General features: G+C 34.2%; 2 protein-coding genes across 3 annotated transcripts in view; one reads left to right on the forward strand and one right to left on the reverse strand.

Annotated features, from left to right (window-relative positions):
- LOC144449172 (syntaxin-like) overlaps positions 1-21978 on the forward strand; it is a 99106-nt gene that overhangs the window by 55604 nt on the left and 21524 nt on the right. Inside the window, exon 10 of one of the 2 annotated variants that reach the window (XM_078139672.1) lies at positions 7616-8558. The exons of the other annotated variant lie outside the window; for it this stretch is intronic. Within the exon in view, the coding sequence (XP_077995798.1) occupies positions 7616-7699 (84 nt within the window). The 3' untranslated portion in view covers positions 7700-8558. Of the gene's footprint in view, positions 1-7615; positions 8559-21978 lie in introns of those variants that run through there. 2 annotated transcript variants of the gene reach the window in all.
- Positions 18261-19795, reverse strand: LOC144448834 (exonuclease V-like). The gene is made up of 2 exons (XM_078139142.1): positions 19423-19795; positions 18261-19027 (listed from the first exon to the last, which is right to left on the reverse strand). Exons 1-2 carry the CDS (start codon positions 19793-19795, stop codon positions 18261-18263), a joined length of 1140 nt encoding a protein of 379 aa, XP_077995268.1.

Here is a 21978-nt window from a genome sequence, read left to right on the forward strand (position 1 = left end):
AAAACTTGATGAAGTTGTAGCAGGTTTCTATAGGGAAGGCATGTACACCACTCCAGTAAACAGTGCCCTCTATTGGCAGTTTATGTAAACTGTGAAAGTCAAGATAAACAGTGCCCCTTAATATGCTATGGCAGTGACAGTGCACAGATGCAATTGAACAGCGCCATCAAGTGGCATACTTTACATGCAGTGTTTTTGACAATTGATACTTCAGATGGCAGAAAAATTGTAGAAGGTTTGGTTATATAGGAAAAATGATATATGAAATTGTGATGTTGTTATCAAAGTGTGGTGATAAATACTGCAAGTGAGGTGTCATTTTCCTAGTCTGGTGAAGAAATACAAAATATAAGAATAAACAAAATACAAAAAAAAAACAATACCTCAACTTTATATGCAGATTTTCAAGTGTAGGCTATGAGCACTTATCAATATCAGTCTGGTGTTAAGTTCACTGTGTGAAAAAAAAATCATCTAAAACTTTGTACGTTTTCACAAAATCTATATTTCCTGTGTTTGTAGTGGTAGTATAATTCAGAAATTATTTGGTTTGACTGCATTTGTACTGACACAGAGATAGAAAGATACTTTGGTTAAAAGTCTACAACATTCACATCAAAATACAGAGATAATAATACAGGGTAAATGTGTGTTTTTGGAATCTGTTTGAAAAAGTGTTTTTGTTTTTTCAGATGATTGAAGGTTTTGCTAACATAAGTAGTGAACTAATTTGATTTCAACTCCATAGAATTTAGTCAAATGAAATTTCACTAGGATTTTAATTCAGTAGAAAAGAAAAACCAGCAAAAATATGAAAATTAAAATTCCAGTAAAAGTTAAATACATTGCAATATAAGGTACTTTGTAGACAACGATTAAATTCTTCAACCTGAAATAATTGCTAATGACAAGGTTTTCACAATAATGCCCCAAATATTCATGGAAAAAATTACTTCTTTGTGGACTTTGTAGGTTTGTGTACATATCTTGACACAGTGATGACTCTCTGAGTATTAAAGAAGTACACATATTTTAAAAATGAAGCAAATTTATCCGTATATAAACATTCCCTTTCAACATTTCACATCTAAAATCAATCTTGTCTGAAAACTTTCCTGTATGTGGTCGATAATATCATAGATAGTGCTTTATAAAATGTACACTTGTACTGAAATTATAGTAATGGTAAAACTAACAACATTGCTTTCCAGAATAAAACAGTCATAGCATTATTTTCATATTATAGTATGTACTTATTGGTTAAAATTCACAATAGCTGTAACTGTGTGATGTCACTTTTTAGAAATTTTGTTTTATAGGCAATTTTTGTTGTTGTTTCATTTGAAGTTTGAAATTGTATGCAAAAGCCGACTTATAGAACTCTTCATACAGAATTTCCAAGTTACACAACGTTGCCTTTGACCATGATTGTATGAAAGGTATTAGTTTGTTGTGAACACGATAGGTATGAAGGTGACATTTGAAATTGAGACCCTGTCTTGGAAATTGACAAACTGATGTAGGTATTAGTAGTTGTAAGGTCACTTTTCAGCTAAATTCTAAAAGGTATTTCTTTTAGCAAAAATGATTACTAATACATATACAGCATGGTAGTTTCCAGTAAATTCTACATAATAGCCAACAGGTCTGATATCATTTTCTCTGGATAAATTCCAAATGATATCTCCTAGCAGTCTGTTTAAAATATATATCTTGACAGAAATAACTATCTGTTATGGCTACTGTGGCTAAAGGTATATAGTTGAATATTTTAAGGTGTTCCAGCTTTCCTATCACAATTTTGTTTTTAGTTTAGTTTATTAAAATAATAAATGTGTACATAGTCATAATTTTGGGCTGTAGACTGATGCAAATCAAGAAAAATAGCAACAGATTTTGTGAGAACATTAATTTGATAGTGTAAAAAAAAAAAAAATTGATTTTCTTAGCCAGGACTTGTATTGTGTAATATCAGGGACTTTGATTTATAAAATGTGTTGTTATTCCATGGTGCAAAATGATTCATTGTAACTTTTTTATTTGCTGTAGTGTAGTTATCAAAAATAAACAAAAATAAACAAAACTCCTGGGATATCAAAGATTGTCCGGAATACTGAATCATGGACTTGTATTAGTAATTATAAAATATGTGATGAACAAGCTAAAAAATAGGAAAGTGTTGGACTTTGTACCTGGGGAGGGGGGGGGGGGGGTCTGGGTGATGTTGCTATTAACAGTTTAATACACTAATGAATTTGTCTCAAGACAGCACATTTCAGAGCTTAATATTACATTTTTTAAAACGTGAACCACAATATTACAATAGGAAAGAATAGCTAGAAACATAAGGGGCTTTAGGGGTACCTAAGATTATGAGACTTAACACATTGACCTTTGACCTACAACCCAAAAGTATGCACCATGGAGTAGCTGGCACAGTATGGGTAATTGTGTGTTCTGTAAATACTTTGACAGGATTGGGACATCAGGATGTTGTGAGAATATTTATAACCAAAATGCAACTCATGTAGCATAGAAATAATGTAGAAATGTAGTCTGCTAGTCACAAAATTTATTGTACATTTTTTTTACTTTAGCTGCATTTGTTTTGTTTGAATTTGATTTTGGATATATTTTTAGCAGAATTGTCTGAACTAAACAACTTGTGTAGTTTCATAACTTACTGTTTGAAGAATTTCTGAGCACTCAAAGACAAGATAATTTTTGTTCATCAGATTTTAAAAATCTCTTATCCATACTTATATCAACATAGTTCAATTTTCCCCCTTTATTTTCAAGTCAGTTTTATACACTCTGAAATTGTTAGTAGTTCTATCATACTTTGATTTTTTGAAGTATTACTAGTTCTTCTTCTTCTTGTTGTTGATGTGAATGTCATTTTATTTTCAAAATATGACATTTGGATTCACGGTCATCGATCATTGCCACACCATTAGAAAAAAACTCAAACTTCTGCACTTTTATCAATACAGTAATAGTTTCAATGCCAGTTTTCTTAGAAATGATGAAAATGTGTAATTTACTGACAGAATGTACACCTAAAGTAGTTCAGTAGGACTATAGGCATCACAAAATGTCTATGTGTATGTGCAGCTGTGTGTGAGTCAGTGTGAAGATGACGAAAAGTCAAAAAGCACCTGGCAGACTGATTGATTTGGTATTTGGTGGAGACATTATTTTTGGTGTCTAGATGAAAAGTTGTTCAATGAAATCAATCAGTGATTTTCAAGTTTATTTTATATAATGACTAGGCAAAGTTTATGTACACAATTAGTGCTATAAATGAGACTGTGGTAAAATGTGCTCTTTTTTCTTTGGTGGGAATTTTACTAAGTTGAAATTATAATGATTGCAGCACCAGGTGATCAATGATTTGGGTCAAAAAATATGATTTTTGGTAGTAAAAAACTATGGAGCAGATTAATTTGAAAGTTGGGGAGATATTCTAAGGGATGTGTAGATATAGGATTATTCATGACATGATGGTCCATTCAGTGATATGCAAATTAGGTTTTAAAATGTGACTTTTTGGTCAAAAATCTTAATCCCAAAACTACTGGATATATTGGGCTGAAATTTGTTGGGAATGTTTCAAAATGTGTTGATGAAGAATTACTCAGAACCTGATGTCATCAGTGATATGCAAATTAGATCTAGTGAGTTCATTTTGGTCAAAAACTTATATCTCCAAAACTACCGAGTGAGTGGAGCTGAAAAATGATGAGCAGATAATCTAAACTGTACAGTTGTACAACACAATTGGTACTTTTTGAAATGTCATAAACAAAACTTATAGAAACTAATTTCTGAAGTAAAACTTTTGAAAGCTTATCAGTCCCTCACATTACTTTGGATAATAAAAGTAATAATTTAGCAAAATTGTCAATCGTTTCTTTTTCTTTTCATTCCTTTTCTCTTTTATTTATTATTCAACAAGTGGCAGCGGTGTCATTTTATTATATTTTCATTAAAAACTCAAGAACGATGTACAAATAAATCTGAAAGTATGAACTTGTTCAGTCTACACAGTATATTATGAATACTGAAAACAAAAACTAGTAACTTAAAGTGTTGGTACAAAAATGTAAAGTTACATTTGCCAGAAAAAATATGTTTGCTGGAAAGTTCACTCAGTGATAATATGAAACTGCATAAGTTGAGTTGAAGTAGAGCATTAGTCAGATGGGGTTTAGGGTGTCATATATGTACTTAAAAGAGAATTTCTGATTATGACTTGTGTGTATATATATATACTGGTATATTTCATGACTGTTTATTTGGTATCGCTATTATTTACTGACTAATTATTTATATATTCTACTGTTGCTATGTGTTATTCATATTTCATAATATCAGAAATTCTTCAGAATGATACATTTTACCGCCAAAAGACATGAAACAAATTTTTGTTTGTTAAATATTGTTGATCAATTTTATTTTAGATCGAAATCTTAGATATTATTCTTATTTATGAATTATGTTTAAAAATGGTTTAAAAGTCATCAAATTTCAAAAATACATCTCTCCATTTTTCCCCCCAAATATATTGGGTAATGAAGGGTTATTATCAAAGTGAGACTTTGGGGGGATTCGGTGATATTCAGTAGATTTACTAGCATAGCAATACTTCTTCAACTTTGACTCCCAGAACTTCCCCCCCAAGACAAATGCAGAGTTTTAACATTCGTCTTTATATCTCAGTGTTTGCCATGATGTACCATATACGTACTGTATAGCTGTTTACACTCCATTTTTGTTTTCAAATCCACATCAAACTTTAAATAGATTAAAGGAAAAGAGATATGAAACCACTATTTTAAACAATAGGTGATGTAGTTCCAATGAAAAATAAGGATGAACACTTTAATTTGAGTGTTTTGTCTTGGTGATAAAACTCATATCTCTATAAATATGTCGTTACTTACAGTCAATCATGCAATTTTGGTCTGATTTTAACATCAGAATATGACTGCATTGAGATATTGCATGTTTGGTGAATAGCAACTAGTGTGTGTGTGTGGTGGATAGATTTAAACTGTTCTAATGACTTATGGTTGCCAACCCAAATATTGTACTAACAAACAGTAATATGTATTCCCCTATCTACAGTGCAGTGGTGCTGGAGAGGTCAATAACAATTCCCATATACCAAATTTACCAGAAAATTACTTTCTTATTTTCAATTCATGGTTATATTATATTAGAAATCTGGCCCCGTTATAGTCTTTATACTATGCTAAATTAAAATAAATAGTTGTAAAGGCTGTTTCTGTGGTGTACTTGTAACAATCAGGTGTTTTGCTATCTATGCTATGCCTTTCTAAGTGAACAATAAATGTCATATTTGAAATGAAACAACTTACATGTTGAGTGACAGCATTGCTTTAAATGTCCGAACTTTTTAATTGTGAATATTGTAAAGACAACAGCTTATGAAATAAACCAACAAGTATCACTTCAAATAATATTGTTGTAAGGATTTTTATTTCGTTATTGACTCAAAACCCACTCATAATTTGACACACTTTCATTTTAATTTCTTATGGAAAGCTATTAAACCACACTTGAAAAGTTGTTATAAGTCCTAGAAAATTTCTTGTAAAATATAATGTCAAAATGTTCCACTTGTCTGACAAGTACACTATCTGTTTTGTCAAGTCAAAAACACTTTGTTTATAGAGTGACATACTACAAAATGTTCCAGGAAGATGACAGTAGTTGATTATGGAAAAAGGAAAATGACTTGAAATTTCCAGGAAGCTTTACATAGATAGCTTTTCAAATGAAATGAAAGATGAAGACATCAAATGAAATGAAAGATGAAGACAAAGTTAAAGGGATACCAGTGTACATGTATATGTAGGAATATATGGATGTTATGTTAGCAGTGACACATTGAATGACAGCCAGATAGTACTGTACTATTGTCACATGATTAGGATGACCCCCTTTTTTTGTTTCTCATTACTCATTTTCTCATTAGTATGGGTCAGTGGTTGATTTTAAAAAAAGTAAAAAAACCTAACATATTCATGTTTCTCTGCCTCTCCTTTCTGTCCTCTCTATCTTCTTTTTATTGAATTCCTGGTAAAAAGCCCTTTCCCAACTTCTCTACACTCTTTCCTCTCTATAGCTTCTCTAACTTCCATCATGAAAGAAATGCTGTGTTCATGAACAAGTGTTGTCACTGCCGCCAGGACTGTAGATGTCATTGACAGTCCAGACACTTGTCAATTCTTGGCAAAGAGGGCACTGTTCTGCAAAATATTACAGGCGGTCAAAAATAATTGTTTTTCTTTTACATTGGAGCTGGGTCTGTTGGGTAATGAGAAGCAGAAAAATAGGGTCATCCTAATAAAATAGGTGGTAAGATCAAATCAAGTGATTAGCCAACCTAGAAATTATATTGCAATCAGATTAATCTTTGACTCACCACCCCACCACCCTTTTTACCCCAATCCACCTCACCACCCTTTTTACCCCAATCCACGTCACCACCCTTTTTACCCCAATCCACCCCCATCACCCTTTTTACCCCAATCCACCTTCAACCTTTTTACCCCAATCCACGTCACCACCCATTTAAACCCCAATTCTCAATTACCCTACATATGAACATCATCAATCTTGTTATGTTCTATCCCATCTTCTTTTCCTGATTACATACTTGGAGTTCATTGTCTTGTTTATTGAACTCCATGTGAAGACTTTATAAAACATTGCACCTCAGTCAGTCAGTCAGGAATGTCTCCTACTCAGGATAATAATCCCAATCGGGATAAAAACATTTACTTTCCGTATTCTAATTGGGATAACTTTTGAATTAAATTGTTGACAGGTACCATTGGTTTATTGTGATCAGGATAAACAGATACAATTAATTCAGAAAAATACTCTTTAAATGCGTGTACTGAAAATTGTCCTGGACAACCTATGTCTTACCTGTGGCTTTTGTGTCAATCTTTGAAAGTAGAATGCATACAGACTTGTTTCCACATGTACAGTATGTCATAGTTACATGTGACAGAAAGTTCAAAGGTCATTCATCCCAGTCAGGATACAAAATTTTATCCCAATCGGGATATTCCTGTCTGTCAGTCTACTACTTTTGACATATATGTTGTATTGGGCATAATATCTTTTGATCTAACAGTTGTGGAAATAAGCGTGAAGAATGAGGCATATTCCCTGGTCAGATAGTGAGTCCTGTTCACAAGCTGTGTTTTTGAAGATATAAAATCTTTGATCATACAGTTGATAATTGGGCAAATACAATACATTTAGTATGAATCTAGTTTCCAAAATTAAATTTAAAAATAGTCAAATTATCAGAATTCAAGTGTTCATGTGAATCTAAGGGCAGTACTGTTATATCATTGCTGTAATGCATTACTAACAAAGAGCAGTAGTGTTATATCATTGCTGTAATGCACAACTAACTTCATTTTAAAGTTATAACTTTCATATTTATTTTTTGCCATGCATTACTTTTAATTCCATAATTTTGCAACTAATTGTGTCTCCTGTCCATAAGTCACTCACTTCTACTTTCTGTTTTCTTTTCCTTCCTTTTATTTTTTCTTATTTCTGACAGATGCAAATTGTTGTTGGGTCTGTGGCTACTATAGGCGTGGGAATTATTGTACTGATTATTGCACTTCCCTTGGCAATGGCATGACTTGTTGACTAACATCATCTGCATTCTGACTTTGTCTTTAAAGGGCTACTCTCCGAAAACCTTAATTTAGATTGAACAGAAATGACCAGCAAACAAAACCATGAATTATATTTTCCAAAAGTTATCTGTAATTCATGATTAGTTTGAAATATTGATTCATGTTGAATTAAATTATCTGTCTTGGAACACAAAATGGCCACCAAACAAAACAGACTTTAGCAACTTCAAAAAGCAAAATGCACCTCACATTTTGTTGGTTTCCTTGACCCAGTGAAACATAAACATCCGCTGTCCATTATTCTTGTTAACATCATTCTAGGAAATACCGAAAGAAAACTATGGAGATTATCCCTTTAATATCTTTTTTATCATTTATTGTATTGTATTGTGTGTAATGTATCTGCCAATTTAGGTGTGTAACTTTCATTCTCATCATGGTGTATTATTATAGTTTGTCTAAGTGATTAGCAACATAATTATTTATTTGTAAAGCTTTGGTGATGGTTTAATGAACATAACATCTGTGGCTTGTAGCATTAACATTCAGAAGTAGATGAAATCTAAATAAAACTAGTTTGACAGGGTAGTCTACACAGTGCATGCTGTACATAGCCTATGTATTAATTGTAGATGTAATCATGTGATAGGTTAGATGAAACAGTTCATAATCAGTAGATTGATTTCTCAAATGTAGAGAAATAGTAAATTCAAAGTCATAGAATTGGTGGCTGGTTAAAGTGCCCTCACAAGGAAATATGAATGAGACCCTTTGTTTTTTTCTGTAGTGACAATGTCAGTAGACTTCGAATTGTGTATCGATACAATAATGTAATAATATGTATAGACATGTGCTGCTGTACAAAGCTGTGAAATATTTACAAGTAAATAATATGTATACCATGTATGTAATAAACTGGAATAAAACATTAGTACAATCTTAAACTGTAACATTGTGTGTTACTTTTAAGTGTGCATGTGTGGTTCTTTATTACATACAGGGTAATTTTTATGTACAAACAAATGTTTGTATGAGTTTTCTCCCTGACCCTGTCATGTGCAGTATCAGTTATTTTGTGTTTTGCTGCAATTCTGTGGTAGTTATAGTCAATTGCAGGCAGTATTTATGACTGTGGATTGACCTATCTTTGAGCTAACAATTCTATTTTGTGCATTTTGATACACACTGCTTTGAGTTTACATTTACAGGTAATGTTGAATGTTGTCTGTTATGGGGAGATTGGTGTTTGTAATTACCCCGGTAACAAGACAGATATAATGGATGGATATGTAATCATCAATAATCTCTTCAATTACACACACACACACACACACATGCACACACAAACACATGCACACATGCACGCACGCATGCACACACACACATGCACGCAGACACACAAACACACACACACACACACACACACACACACACACAGCTATTCTTGTATTTCATCACTCATTTACAATCTATATGTATTGATTGTTCACATTGGTGACAGACAGTGTTATGTGTCTGGTTGCATAGCATGGCTGATCAAGGGTTTTTTCTCACCATGCCTAGCTCACAGCTAAATCTTATCTCTGTACTTCATGCTCAAAGCTTCATCCTGGGATATGGTGATTCTTGCTTTTCTGAGCTCAGAATTTTGTAATACACCAACACATGCCAAACATTATTCAAATCTCAAAGATTATTTATCATTAAGGATTACAATCTTACTAAATTGCAATAATTAAGTACAAAATTATAACATCTGATTTCCAATCACCTGGAATCTGAACTGGTTTCAGATCACCTGGATTCTGAACACTTAGTTTCAGATAACCTGGATTCTGAGCATCTAGTTTCACAGATCACCTGGTTTCAGATCACCTAGTTTCAGATCACCTGATTTCTAATCATCTAATTTCTGATCATCTAATTTCTGATCATCTGGTTTCATATCATCTGGTTTCTGATTGCCTAGTTTCTAACTAAATAAAGTGCCTACTATAAACCATGTCTGCTGACTTGCCTATGGTCAGCAATAGTGTCAATGTGAGAGAGGAAAACCCTTCTAAAAACAGTGACCAAATCTAAATTCTCTAGCTGGAGATTTGAATAATGTGTTGGTGGCTGCATAAAGTTATCACAATCACATGGAATGCATGGGTGTACTAATACCTCTGTCTTTTTTTCTATTTCTCTCTATTTTCTCATTTCATGCATTCCATTGGACTTTGCAGAAGAAAATAATGATCATAATCTGTTGTGCCATTCTGGGGGTGGTGATTGCGGCAACTGTTGGTGGCGTTGTGAATAAATAAGACTGGGTTTTCTCCCCTCCCATATTCTCCCCCATCTTTGCATGTCTGTCACCTCATTCCATGCTTGTTGTGTGTGCTCTGTTGACATGCATTTCTGTCAAACAAAGCTAAATCTGTCTACTGCCTTTGTTCCAATCCTAAGCTAGATGTCACTTTCAAGAGATAATGTAAGATTGTGTGTTGTTTTGGATCATTCTCCCCGTTAATACAACTTATTCATGTATGTTTTCAGTTTCTTCAAATGCACCTGCCTTATAAAACAGTGCCCTCTAGTGGTCCAAGCAGCGGTGCCAGGTCTTAGCCATACAGCACCACACAATCAGTGCTAGAGGGCGCTGTTTATTTGGCAGGTCCATTTGAAAATAATAACTGGGTTGAAATGCAATAATTTCACAACACCAAAATTATAATGTGTATTTAAATAAGAATGTGAACAAATGTATACACTAGTGTTCCTGTGTGCTAATATTAAACGAAAGAATCTGCGAAATTTTTATCTGAAATGTCCTTTTAATGAAAAAACAAAAGATATGAGAATGGTTTTAAAGAAACTTGGTAGGGTATAAATAAAGTGAAGCTTTACCAGCATATGTATTCATAATTAAATGTTGTCTGGACTTCAGAAATTGTCTTAATTCTTGGATTTTTAGAGTTGTGTAACCTCAACTTTGTCGCTGTATAAGAATTAAATAAAAATGGAATTTCTAGCTATAGGCACTGGTCATTGAAACCTTCAAGAGATATCGATTTTCCGACCATGGCAAGGCTGGGTGTTTTAATACCATATCTTGCACTTTTGTTGGCTCTATTATACCTTCTCCACCTGCTAACTTTCTACTAATAATTGCGGGGAGGATGTCAGTATGACATAGACCCCCTAATAAGTGCAAGATAAAGTACTGTCATCTAATTTGGTGTAAATATAGCAAATACCATAGCTTTCTGTTGAAAGGTCATTTTTATGCAAAGGTGGGTGTTGGTGCGGACCAAACTTTAAATACTGTACCACATTCCATGTGCACTGTGTGTTCAAATCTTGCATTCCCAACTCTTCACAATGCATTGCTGTACTATACAAACTTGATGTCCCAGTATCCCCTATCTGTATACTAACTCTTTGTCTTAATTTGACAAGATATTAAATGCTATCTCCTGACCAAATATAACATTAATGGTGGTGGTGAGTGAACCTCCAAAGCCATTACTAATCTATTCATCCAAACAACTAAAAACCATGATTCTGTTACTTTCTATCCACATTATAATGTATCATGATGTCTCTACAGCTGACAAGATTACAATTCCTGATATCTGGTTATTTTAGGTTATGGTATAAAATTTCAAATGCAATATGGTTGGGTTTTATCTGAAAAGCTTGGAAGAATTCAAATCTTTCTGTAAATGTTCAATTGATTCACAATTTTGAAAAATGTTAAACTCTACCTTCAAGGCTTTACAGGGGAGTTTCAAAACATCTCACAAAGATAAATGCCTAAATTTGTATAAAGTCTGAGTCTTGGCGGTACTCCTTGCGTCATTTCTCAAGTTGAAAACCATTCTTAATGAGCTTTTTCAACATCCATCCATAAGTATAAGATCTTTTTTATCCATATCAGTTAGTTGATGGAACATATTCAATGGCATCTACTTTTTCAGTTCACTGCTGGGATACAAAAAAGAAGAGTGTTTTATAAATGTATTCAGACTAATATTTTATCCCTCGTTCTTGCCATTGAATATATTCTCTGGTTTAGTTGATCCCAAATAATGCCGATATTAAGTGTGTAACTTCAAGAAATGTTGGCATCAACTTTTGTTGAACATTGTAACAGAAAGAATGGCACTTTGACTAGCTCTGGACTAGCTAGGTTGTAAGGTAGGCCATATTGAGGACCACTCATACTGACAAACTACTTTCAGACTGTTGAGGATGGAACATAATGTACCTTACAGTCAATATTTTGACAACCTGTAAAAATGTAATCTTTAAATGCTTCTGCTGTTACAGTAGCAGATCATCCAATACACGATCCGAGGCCAATTTGTATGTATTTATAAGTATAAGTATTGTTGTATGCAAATTTCATGATAATGTTTCATTATCAATGGAGAATATTCTCTGTTCTCGGGTCGTGAATTGGGCAGATTGAATGAGTCAACCAATGACCAACAGAGATGTGAATTTTAAATGCAGATATAGCTATAAACTTTGTAAATTTTGCTGTCGTTTGAAAAGTGTTGACATGTGGATTTCCAAATTGTAGAAAATATAGTGTACAGAAAGTCATAAACTTAGTTGAGAGCGATTGTAGGTAAAATGCAGGTACGTTTACTTAAAGTATCTTTTCTGTAAGTGTAGAAATCTTTGTAATATTCATTTACACTACTATTATGTCTTTACTCTTCTCCACAGTCTAAAAAGCAATATGTTTTCACTATGTTGGATAATGTCTTTTTTTCTTTGCTTTATGTAGTCTTTTGGTTTGTTCATTTTTCTCGTCTCTCTAATATACTCTCCCATATATTGATAAGAGTTATTTCACTGTATTGCCCCTCTTGTATAATGTTTATGTGTCTATCTTGTACATTTGAATACAATATCATATTGTCTTGTGTTCATGATGTCTTGTACTAGAAGAAATCAGAAAGTTAAAAGATTTGCTGATGCCATTTAACCTGTCAAGTGAACAGGATGGACTGTGCCCTGACAAAGTCTGTCTCAAGTGAACAGAATGGACTGTACCCTGACAAAGTCTGTCTCAAGTGAACAGGATGGACTGTACCCTGTCAAAGTCTGTCTCAAGTGAACAGGATGGACTGTACCCTGTCAAAGTCTGTCTCAAGTGAACAGGATGGACTGTACCCTGTCAAAGTCTGTCTCAAGTGAACAGGATGGACTGTGCCCTGACAAAGTCTGTCTCAAGTGAACAGAATGGACTGTACCCTGACAAAGTCTGTCTCAAGTGAACAGGATGGACTGTACCCTGACAAAGTCTGTCTCAAGTGAACAGGATGGACTGTACCCTGTCAAAGTCTGTCTCAAGTGAACAGGATGGACTGTACCCTGTCAAAGTCTGTCTCATGTGAACAAGGTGGACTGTATCCTGACAAAGTCTGTCTCAAGTGAACAGGATGGACTGTACCCTGTCAAAGTCTGTCTCAAGTGAACAGGATGGACTGTGTCCTGACAAAGTCTGTCTCAAGTGAACAGGATGGACTGTACCCTGTCAAAGTCTGTCTCAAGTGAACAGGATGGGCTGTACCCAGACAAAGTCTTTCTAAAGTCATGACTATGACATGTTTGTATTAATCTGGAGTCTTTGAAGAAAAAGTCTTTCTTATATTTTCTTTGTCGCTGCTGACTGCATCATCCCAAATATTGAGATGTGCAACAAATAAGACAGTTATTGAGATAATATCTTTTGATATGAATGAGGCATATTCCCTGGTCAGATAGTGAGTCCTGTTCACAAGCTGTGTTTATGAAGATATAAAATCTTTTATCATACAGTTGAGAGATATGACTTCCTATGCCATTGAACCATTTATTTGGCTTTCTATAGTCTCAGGATAGATTCTACTAGGCAAATAGCAATATAAAAGTGTGGCATAATATTTCGATAACAATGGGTCCCTTCTTCATGCATTTAAAGTGTCTTTGAGACCTAACTTTATGGAATTCTGAAGATACGGCCTCTTAACTTACAAGTTTTATGAAGGTTTTCTCAATATGACAGTTGTAAAAGATAGATTTTTATTTAGTAGTATGATACTGCACTCAGGGTAAATATAAGGTCTATCTCTCCTGCCCAAACATTTCAGAAGCTATGAAGGACTACTAACAAAGGTCTATCTCTCCTGCCCAAACAGCTATGTAGGACTACTAACAATGGTGAAGAATGGGTGTTGGTAGCTTATCTTAGCAGTCTCCTGATAAGGTAGCTTATATAATAAAAGGTCTTCTGACCTGACACATGTAAGGTATGACATTTTATCATAATAGTGATATAGTGATGAGTATGGGGTCCCTCCTGACCAGGCAGCCCAGATATAGAGTTTTTGAACCCACAAATTCTCATAAAAAGAACCATTCTAACAGTGATATACTAGGCAACTCACTGCACAATGTATAATGACAACCTGATACTTCTTTGAATAGGCTTATATGTTAGGGTTTTGATTCCTAAAGTTCTGAATAAACACACCCAAGGACAGAGTTTCTTTCGATCTTGCTGTTTTGCACATAAAGGGTCATAGCCATGTTTAGGACAAAGGCCTCTGGTAGGTCATAAAGTGGATTTGTCTGACAGTCAATAGGTGAAGATAGCAATCCACTGACCATTCTTAAGGTAGGGTATTCTGTAATGATGTAGCTCCTTATCACTAAGTTCTCTTGACAAAAATGATCCTTCTGTACAATTTGTCCATTAAGTGTGCTTTAAAGTTTGTGGTTTCTAACCTAATTATTTTAAGATAGCTAGTCTTTCAGTACCTGACAGTTCTGAAGACACAGTCTCCAAATCCGATAGTTTTGAACTGATAGATTGGTGTGTTCTGATATAACGGATCTAAAGATACAAGTCTCTATTCTGAACCCATAGTTCTATTGATGTAAAGATGGTGTATTTCAACCTAATAATATAACACAATGGCTTGTTATAAACCTAACTTTGCTCTAGAATAGAAGTTCTAACTATTTGCAATGTAACCAATTTTATGACATTTCAGTAACAAAAGACGACACTCCACAGTCAGTAATAAGTAAAAAACTATGTTATTACTTTCTCTTACAAGTGTCAATATCATGACTATAAAATGTAGTGTTTTTAAAAAGAAGTTATCCATATTTATCAGTGATTGGTATTGTCAAATACTTTTCAGGTTTTATGTACCATATATTGAAATTCAGTCCAATAACTCTTCCATGCAAAATTTCATAGAAACTTTTACGATTCTTTTAAAAGAGTAAAGAAAAAAATTCTCACTGATAGAACTGTGGATAATGACTAGAACATTTGTCTTCACACTTTATGAACATAATCTAAACTGTCCTAGTCTAGAGTCTTGGCTATCTGACTTAACATACTGGTTTGACCCAATGACATTGTTAAGTCACATAGTCTCTGGGCTAAAATTGTCCTCATCCAGGTACAGAATTTAGTTATAACAAAAAACGTGATTTGGTATTAGTTCTTTAGGTTCAGAGATGCCAGGCAGGGAAAACAAACATGTACTGTAACTGACTGTTTCACTAGAAAATTTTACAAAACAAGAAGTGTTTTTTGTCTGTCTGTACTTTGCTCCACCCTTCCCTGAATTTCTTACATCACTCTTTTTTTGTGGGGAATTAATACTAGTACTATTTGAAATGTGTCGAGTTAACATTATCACTCTGTGTAATAAACTATGAGTATTGATACATTGATGTTGTGATGTGCACGTCGCTCTACTCAACTCTATATATGACAAATGAAAAGCCATAATTTTATTCAAAACTATGAAATAATTATGCAATACCTAGAATGGATACAGTAGTTGTTCAGGTTCAAAGTGCAAAGTTCAAAGTGCAAATATGTTTGTATACTGAAATAGTTTTCTCCATATTTGGAGAAGTTGTAGATTTCAAGTATTTGAATACAGTATGTATTGTGTGCAGAAACAGTGACATTGAAAATATTAATCATAGATTTAAGTTCTTTCAGTTTTTCAAGGTACCATTTTTATAGAATTTCAATAGAATTTAATACAATGTATATGTATATTAGTGTTGAGTTTCTTATCATAAAAATGGTGGAACAATTAAAGTGTTGTTTTTAGACTTTGAGAGAATGCATTTCATAAACAACGATTCAGTTTCCTATGGAGATCAGTCTAATTTGAGGCACCACCACATCAAGCTTGACCAATCAGGAGCAAATATTTCATCACATGATTGCATCAAAGAATCATGTGACCAGTCATAGCCTATCAGCTTGTTTAAAATGGACTGTTCAGCTTGGTTAATACTAATATTGATACGTGTTTGCCTCAAAGTAACTGCTCCTAATGGGATTTGCTGTATGCATCACAATAATATTCAACTTCTTTTTAGAGTTCTGTAGTGGACAACATAGCCTGCTGTCATTGTTTTTGATAAGCTACATCAATTCTTCCATTTAGTATGTGCAATATTAAAAGTCCTTGTTTTGAAAATCAGTCTCTTGGTTTCTTTGTTTCCTTCTTCTTTATCTATATCAGACTATGCATGTCAGTTACAACCTTCTTTTTTGCCGTTCAAAAATGTTAAATAAAACAGTTGGTATGAGAGTTGTGTCAACAAAGGCCAGTTCAAAGGATAATAAAATAGATGACATTTAATGGAAAGGACTTATTTTCAATCCTGGGTTAGAGTCTCAACGTTTTCCAACATGTATCAAGCCAACATCTGCACAAATACAGTCCCCAAAACACAATTATTTTCAAAAATACAGTGACAGAGTTCTTTCTTTTATATTCTTAATACCATTATAGTCTAACATTAGGAGATAACAAATCTCCAATTCTCTCTAAAGAGGCAGTTTCTTAGGCCCTCTGTGAATGTGTTACATGGTCAAAGTCATGTAGCGTTACAAACATCATCTTAATTAATCAGACCCCAATTTATATGCAGATTAGAGTTGGATAAGGCCAGGTCAAATAAATGGTAAACAAGTTGACATAAGTCAGTAACATGTAAAGGATTGAATGGATAGTGTGATTGAATCAAACTCTCTGTATCTCACATCAAGAACTTTCTCCTTCAAAACTTAAAGTGTGTGTTAACTGCAATAATTGGAGAATTATTTTTGTTTTTGAGCTTTTTATTATTCGGGGTTTGCACTCCCAGAAATGAAAAAAAGCTCAAAAACCACAAAATAACTCTACAACTATTACAGCTGTGTGTGTTTTCTCATAAGAACATGATGATTAGCCATATTGCTCTATGTTGGTGAAAAGATGGAGTGACTTTTAATGACTACAGGTAAGCTACACCTCATCCTTAGGTAAACTTCAAACTTTACCTTTGATATTCAACATTAGAGTAGTTTATATGTAATGTCAATACAACTCATAAAGGTGCTGAACATAGCTGATATAAATTTACCAGGAATACCACATATATGAATCAAATATTACCCCCACACCCACCTCATACATACACACTTAAAATTGAGATCGTGTCTGAAGATCATTCTTTTGATGATTTTATTTGTGGCAATAATTTAAAGTGTCCCACATTTCCACGTAGGAAATGGGCTCTACAGCTAGGAGAATGGAGAATGGCTAAATAACATCTGCTCTTCAATGTGTAACCATGTTTTTCATCTGAGTGGCCACTGACTCAAGTATATTGCTAAATGATGATAATTGAACTTCTAGCCTCCATTCATTTGTCCATTATCTTTGTCACTTCAGTCAATGTTGTGAAATAGACAAAATGATGACAGATTGAAAAAGATGATCGTTGAGGGCGCTCCATATTGGTTAAAGTGACAGCAATGTGCCCACAATGGTAGTCTTTCAGTACACCTCTGTAGGATCAAATACAGCATGAAATGTCACACATTATCTCACTGGGTGGACACAAATAAACAGTTTTGTGTTTGAATCTTCCTTGTTCCATCCAAGTGATGTCAATTTGTGGAATTAAATTACATTGATACATTTCCCATTAACTTTAGCAAGCCAAGAGTGTCAATCTGTCAACTTTTAACCAACCAGCCCAATGGTGTGAATGAGAGATAAAGTTGGAAGTTGTAATATAGTGCCATTTTCATCAGAGACTCGGCAATTTTGTTTTTAATCCATTTGGGTCTGGTGGTGTACATGTATTTATATTCTAATTCTAATTCTTACATTTTGTGAGTTCTTTTATTAAAAAAAATAGAATAAATTTTGTCTATTTTATTTTAATTCTACAGTCTCTGTAAAAAACCCTCCAGGGTTTTAAAGAGATAAGAAATTCAAGCATATTTCGTACTCGCATACTACAGATATAGCTTTCGTATACTTGTGTTGCCACCTTAGTGAAAATGAATGAAACTTTTCAGTTATAATCACTGACAAACTGAACAAAAATTCTTACCACTACTGAACAGAGTAGGTATATAGTCCTGAGAATTGTCAAATATATGTGATGTATAAATTATTGAATGTCTGTGAGTTTGTAACACATTTCACACGATACTAAAATGGTAAGAAACTGCCATACCAAATTTCATTTCATTGCATTAAATTACAATATTTTACTAGTCATTACTGATCTGTTTCCAGCGATACATTCTGCTTCTTTTCTCTTCTTCCACTCACAAATCTCTGTGAAGTCACAGCTATGACATTTCCATGCCTCCTCTATATCTACTCCTTCCACTTCCCTCTGACCCCTCCAAAATGAAAAATAATGGTCCAGTCTGCCCATCAGCCAATCAGAATCAAACTTCACAGTGTCACTTGCAAATGATTGACAGTCCCCTTGAAAGCAGTATTCCACTACCAAAGAGTCAACACATGGTAGGTCAGAGAACTGAAACTGTAACAAAACAATGTCTAGCAGTTCTCCAAATAATGTACAGCTGATTCCACTCTTCCCCATGTGTTGCATGACTTCCTCACCCAACTGCTTAGTCTCATCCACCCCTACATGCTGAATGAAATGTTCCTTGGTAAGATGACCAAGTACAAGTTCGTCAAAAAGTTGCTTGTATATCATGACTTGTAAAGCATGGTTTCTCTTTTGTGCTCTGCTAGGGAGTGACCTGGACTTGGCCCTTGATTTGAATTCACACAAAACTAATTCTCCCTTTTCATTATATCGAATTTCATCAATGATTCCGACTACGAAAATTCCTTTACCAAATGGTTCACCGAATATTGGTAATTCCCGGATACAAGGACTTCCATATGTCAACCCTTTGATTCCATCTATCATATTCAGGAATTTGATGGCCCAACTATCTTCTTTACTAGTGACTGTGACTGGTACAATGTCATGTACTTCTAACTCTGGAATATAGAAGAAAGCAGTAAAGTGTAAAATACAGTAACATACTTAAAATATGATGAGTTGTAGTTTTTACTGCCAGTGACATTGACAGTCAACAATGTCCATTCTAACAGTATAGAAATCAAATCAAGCTGCTACTGAATTAATTCCATTGAATGAATAGAGGGCGCTCTTTACAACTCCACACCACATCGGGAGATACACATTTCAAAACAGCTCAATGAAATGAGGGCGCTCTTTACACCACAGCTCTCTCTCTCTTCCACTAATAGTATTAAAACACGACTGAAATAGTTCACAACAGGGCGCTCTTTACACCACAGCCCTACTCTATTTCTCCCTCTCAGTATTCAATAATATGATATAATATATATGTTATCTTGTTTCATCTTACCTCTTGCAAGATGCATGCTGGAACCTTTGGTCATAGCTTCATTTTCAACCGGTACAGTAGGAACAGTGTACGTGTACAAAAGATGTTGTTCACACCAAGACTGAGATGTTATATCAGTCACACACAATCTACCCCTTCTGTATTTCAACAATGGTGTTGCCTTTTTAGTATGTCTTGAAGTCTTTAGGTCTTCTTTTGTTGGTGTCACCATACAGCCTTCAGCACCTCCACAACATGATACAGTGTTTGCATGTGAAATATCAGTTGACAATGTTTCCTCTGATCCTTTACATTGGACTTTGTCATCTTTCTTCTGTTTTTTTATTACAGTCACTGTTGGCAACTGTGAACAATCATTCTTGGCACCACTCATCTTTGTTATTTTTCCCTGAAAAAATGATAATAGATGACCTGTAAAGCCTAAAAAAATTGTTTGGTTCTAGTTACCGGACCCCACTTAGTTTTTCATATTCGAGAAAAAAAATAAAATAAAAATTGCAAAAATTGTGAAGTCTTGTGAGAAATAGTGGATGCGGAAACTGACATCAACTTAAAAAGACAATATAAAACTATTCTTCCAATCTGTAATTGCTGTACATCTGATAAGAAGAAACCAATAACACAGAGACGATATGGAAAACATAACTACCTCAACTAGACACTCACACATGGAAAAAAAAAAATTTTAAATAATAATAAAAAATCTACCAACCAGTTTATATCTTTATTTTTTGAGTTTGTTTCTGTATCTGATCAATACTAGTCATATTTTCTCTAATTTTAGTCATCTTTAATTTTACTGCCAATGCTGCTCTTGAAGTGAGCCCATTACCCAATAAATAAATACATTGTAAATAAATAAATATAGCACTCTTCTCTTTTTGCTACACTATTGTTTTTATTGGCATGTTACTCATGTAAATACAGTCTTTATGAAATTGTTTTCTGGATTTCACAATTTGAAATCTTCTCATTGATCATACTGTGGCTATCACAAGACTTTACATTCTAACAGCATTAATTCCAGTACTGTCATAATATGATTGAAAACACTTGATAACATATGAGTCATTATGACAATGGAAAAAAAAACATGGCATGAAAGGTGTCTAGACTAAATATTGATGGAACCACTTAGGAAGAAGTTCCTGATCAAAAGATGCCCTATTCCTGTCAACTATCACTTTATGGTGTATCATTTTAAATATACACGTTCAAGAAAAATGGTGAGCTATTATCAATTAAATATGTGTTTCCCCTCCATTGTCTATGATAATATAATAATATAGTTTCTCACATACCGTGAAATAAGTGGTACTAGTAGGAAAATTACGTTATCGTTGTAGCAAATCTGGTGTCGTTCTTTCTATCCCTCTTTAATTAGAACACTTTCAACGAAATGTAATGGGCAGCTTGAGAGGTACTTTAGAACCAGGGTTCAATGTCAACAATCAAATAGTATATGATCGATCAAACCGCGGGGTACGAGCTGTACGGGTACCCCAGGGCAGACTCATGAGACTGCCTATTTCGAACCTCCCGCGTTTAGCGCCCTCAGGCGAAAGGTCATTCAACAACTATTTTACTAAAGTTACAACAGCGGAAATAAAAAGGAAAAGGTACATGAGCTTACTTATTTGTCAGTGGAACTTTCTCCGATCGTAGAACTGGTAATCACAGATACAAAACTCTGATTTACGTTCGAAGTGAGGAATTTCAAGTGCAGACAGTTCGCTACATACTTGACCTACATGGAAACGGACTTCTTACATTGTGTAAACTGAAGTAATCATACGCATGAACCAAATTTTGTATTATTTCTGTTTTTTATCAATATTTTCACTTCTCACCTATCAAAAATAAGTTTTTGTGTGGAGATACTATGCTATCATGATGATAAAATACTTTCGTTGTAATTTAGGTAAAAAACAATAAAAATTGGCACTAAGTTATGTCGGCGTTGTAATATGACAATGCTGAGTTGTTCGGTCCACCTGTTGCCTTCTTTGAATCTGTACGTGTTTTGTGTAGTGTTTGACATAATTATATTGTCGTCGCCTGTAGTCTGTCGTTGGGCTTCCGTGTAATCAATAAAATTTTCAGCGCTTCGTGTTTCGGCAATGGATACCCGTACAACAGTAAAGAAGAAGACGTCCACGACAGCTAGTCCAGCTGATCAACCCAAAAAATCCGGTAAGAAAAGGCGGAAATCAAAACTGAAGACGAAACCGAGCGATGGTACGAAGAAAACTTCGAAAGTGTCTTCACCCGATGAACCACAGTCCGACGGCTCAAACGAACGAGGTACGTACCGTGCATGGGGCTGTCTACACCAAGTGGGGCATTATTAATGCGTTATCCATCCAACCCTTTCTTTCACTTGGTACGAGTGTACATACAATTATTGGGTGGAGACGAAGTACATCATACTTGTGAAAGCGTTGTCGTGAAACGTATTATTAAAGTTATAGAATCTTCTAAGTAAGTATTAACTCACCACCCTCTTGACATATTTTGAATCGGAAGAGACCACAATGGTGGAGTGTCATTTTTTTC

Source organism: Glandiceps talaboti, chromosome 18 (assembly GCF_964340395.1).
Source record: "Glandiceps talaboti chromosome 18, keGlaTala1.1, whole genome shotgun sequence".
NCBI classification, from domain to species: domain Eukaryota; kingdom Metazoa; phylum Hemichordata; class Enteropneusta; family Spengelidae; genus Glandiceps; species Glandiceps talaboti.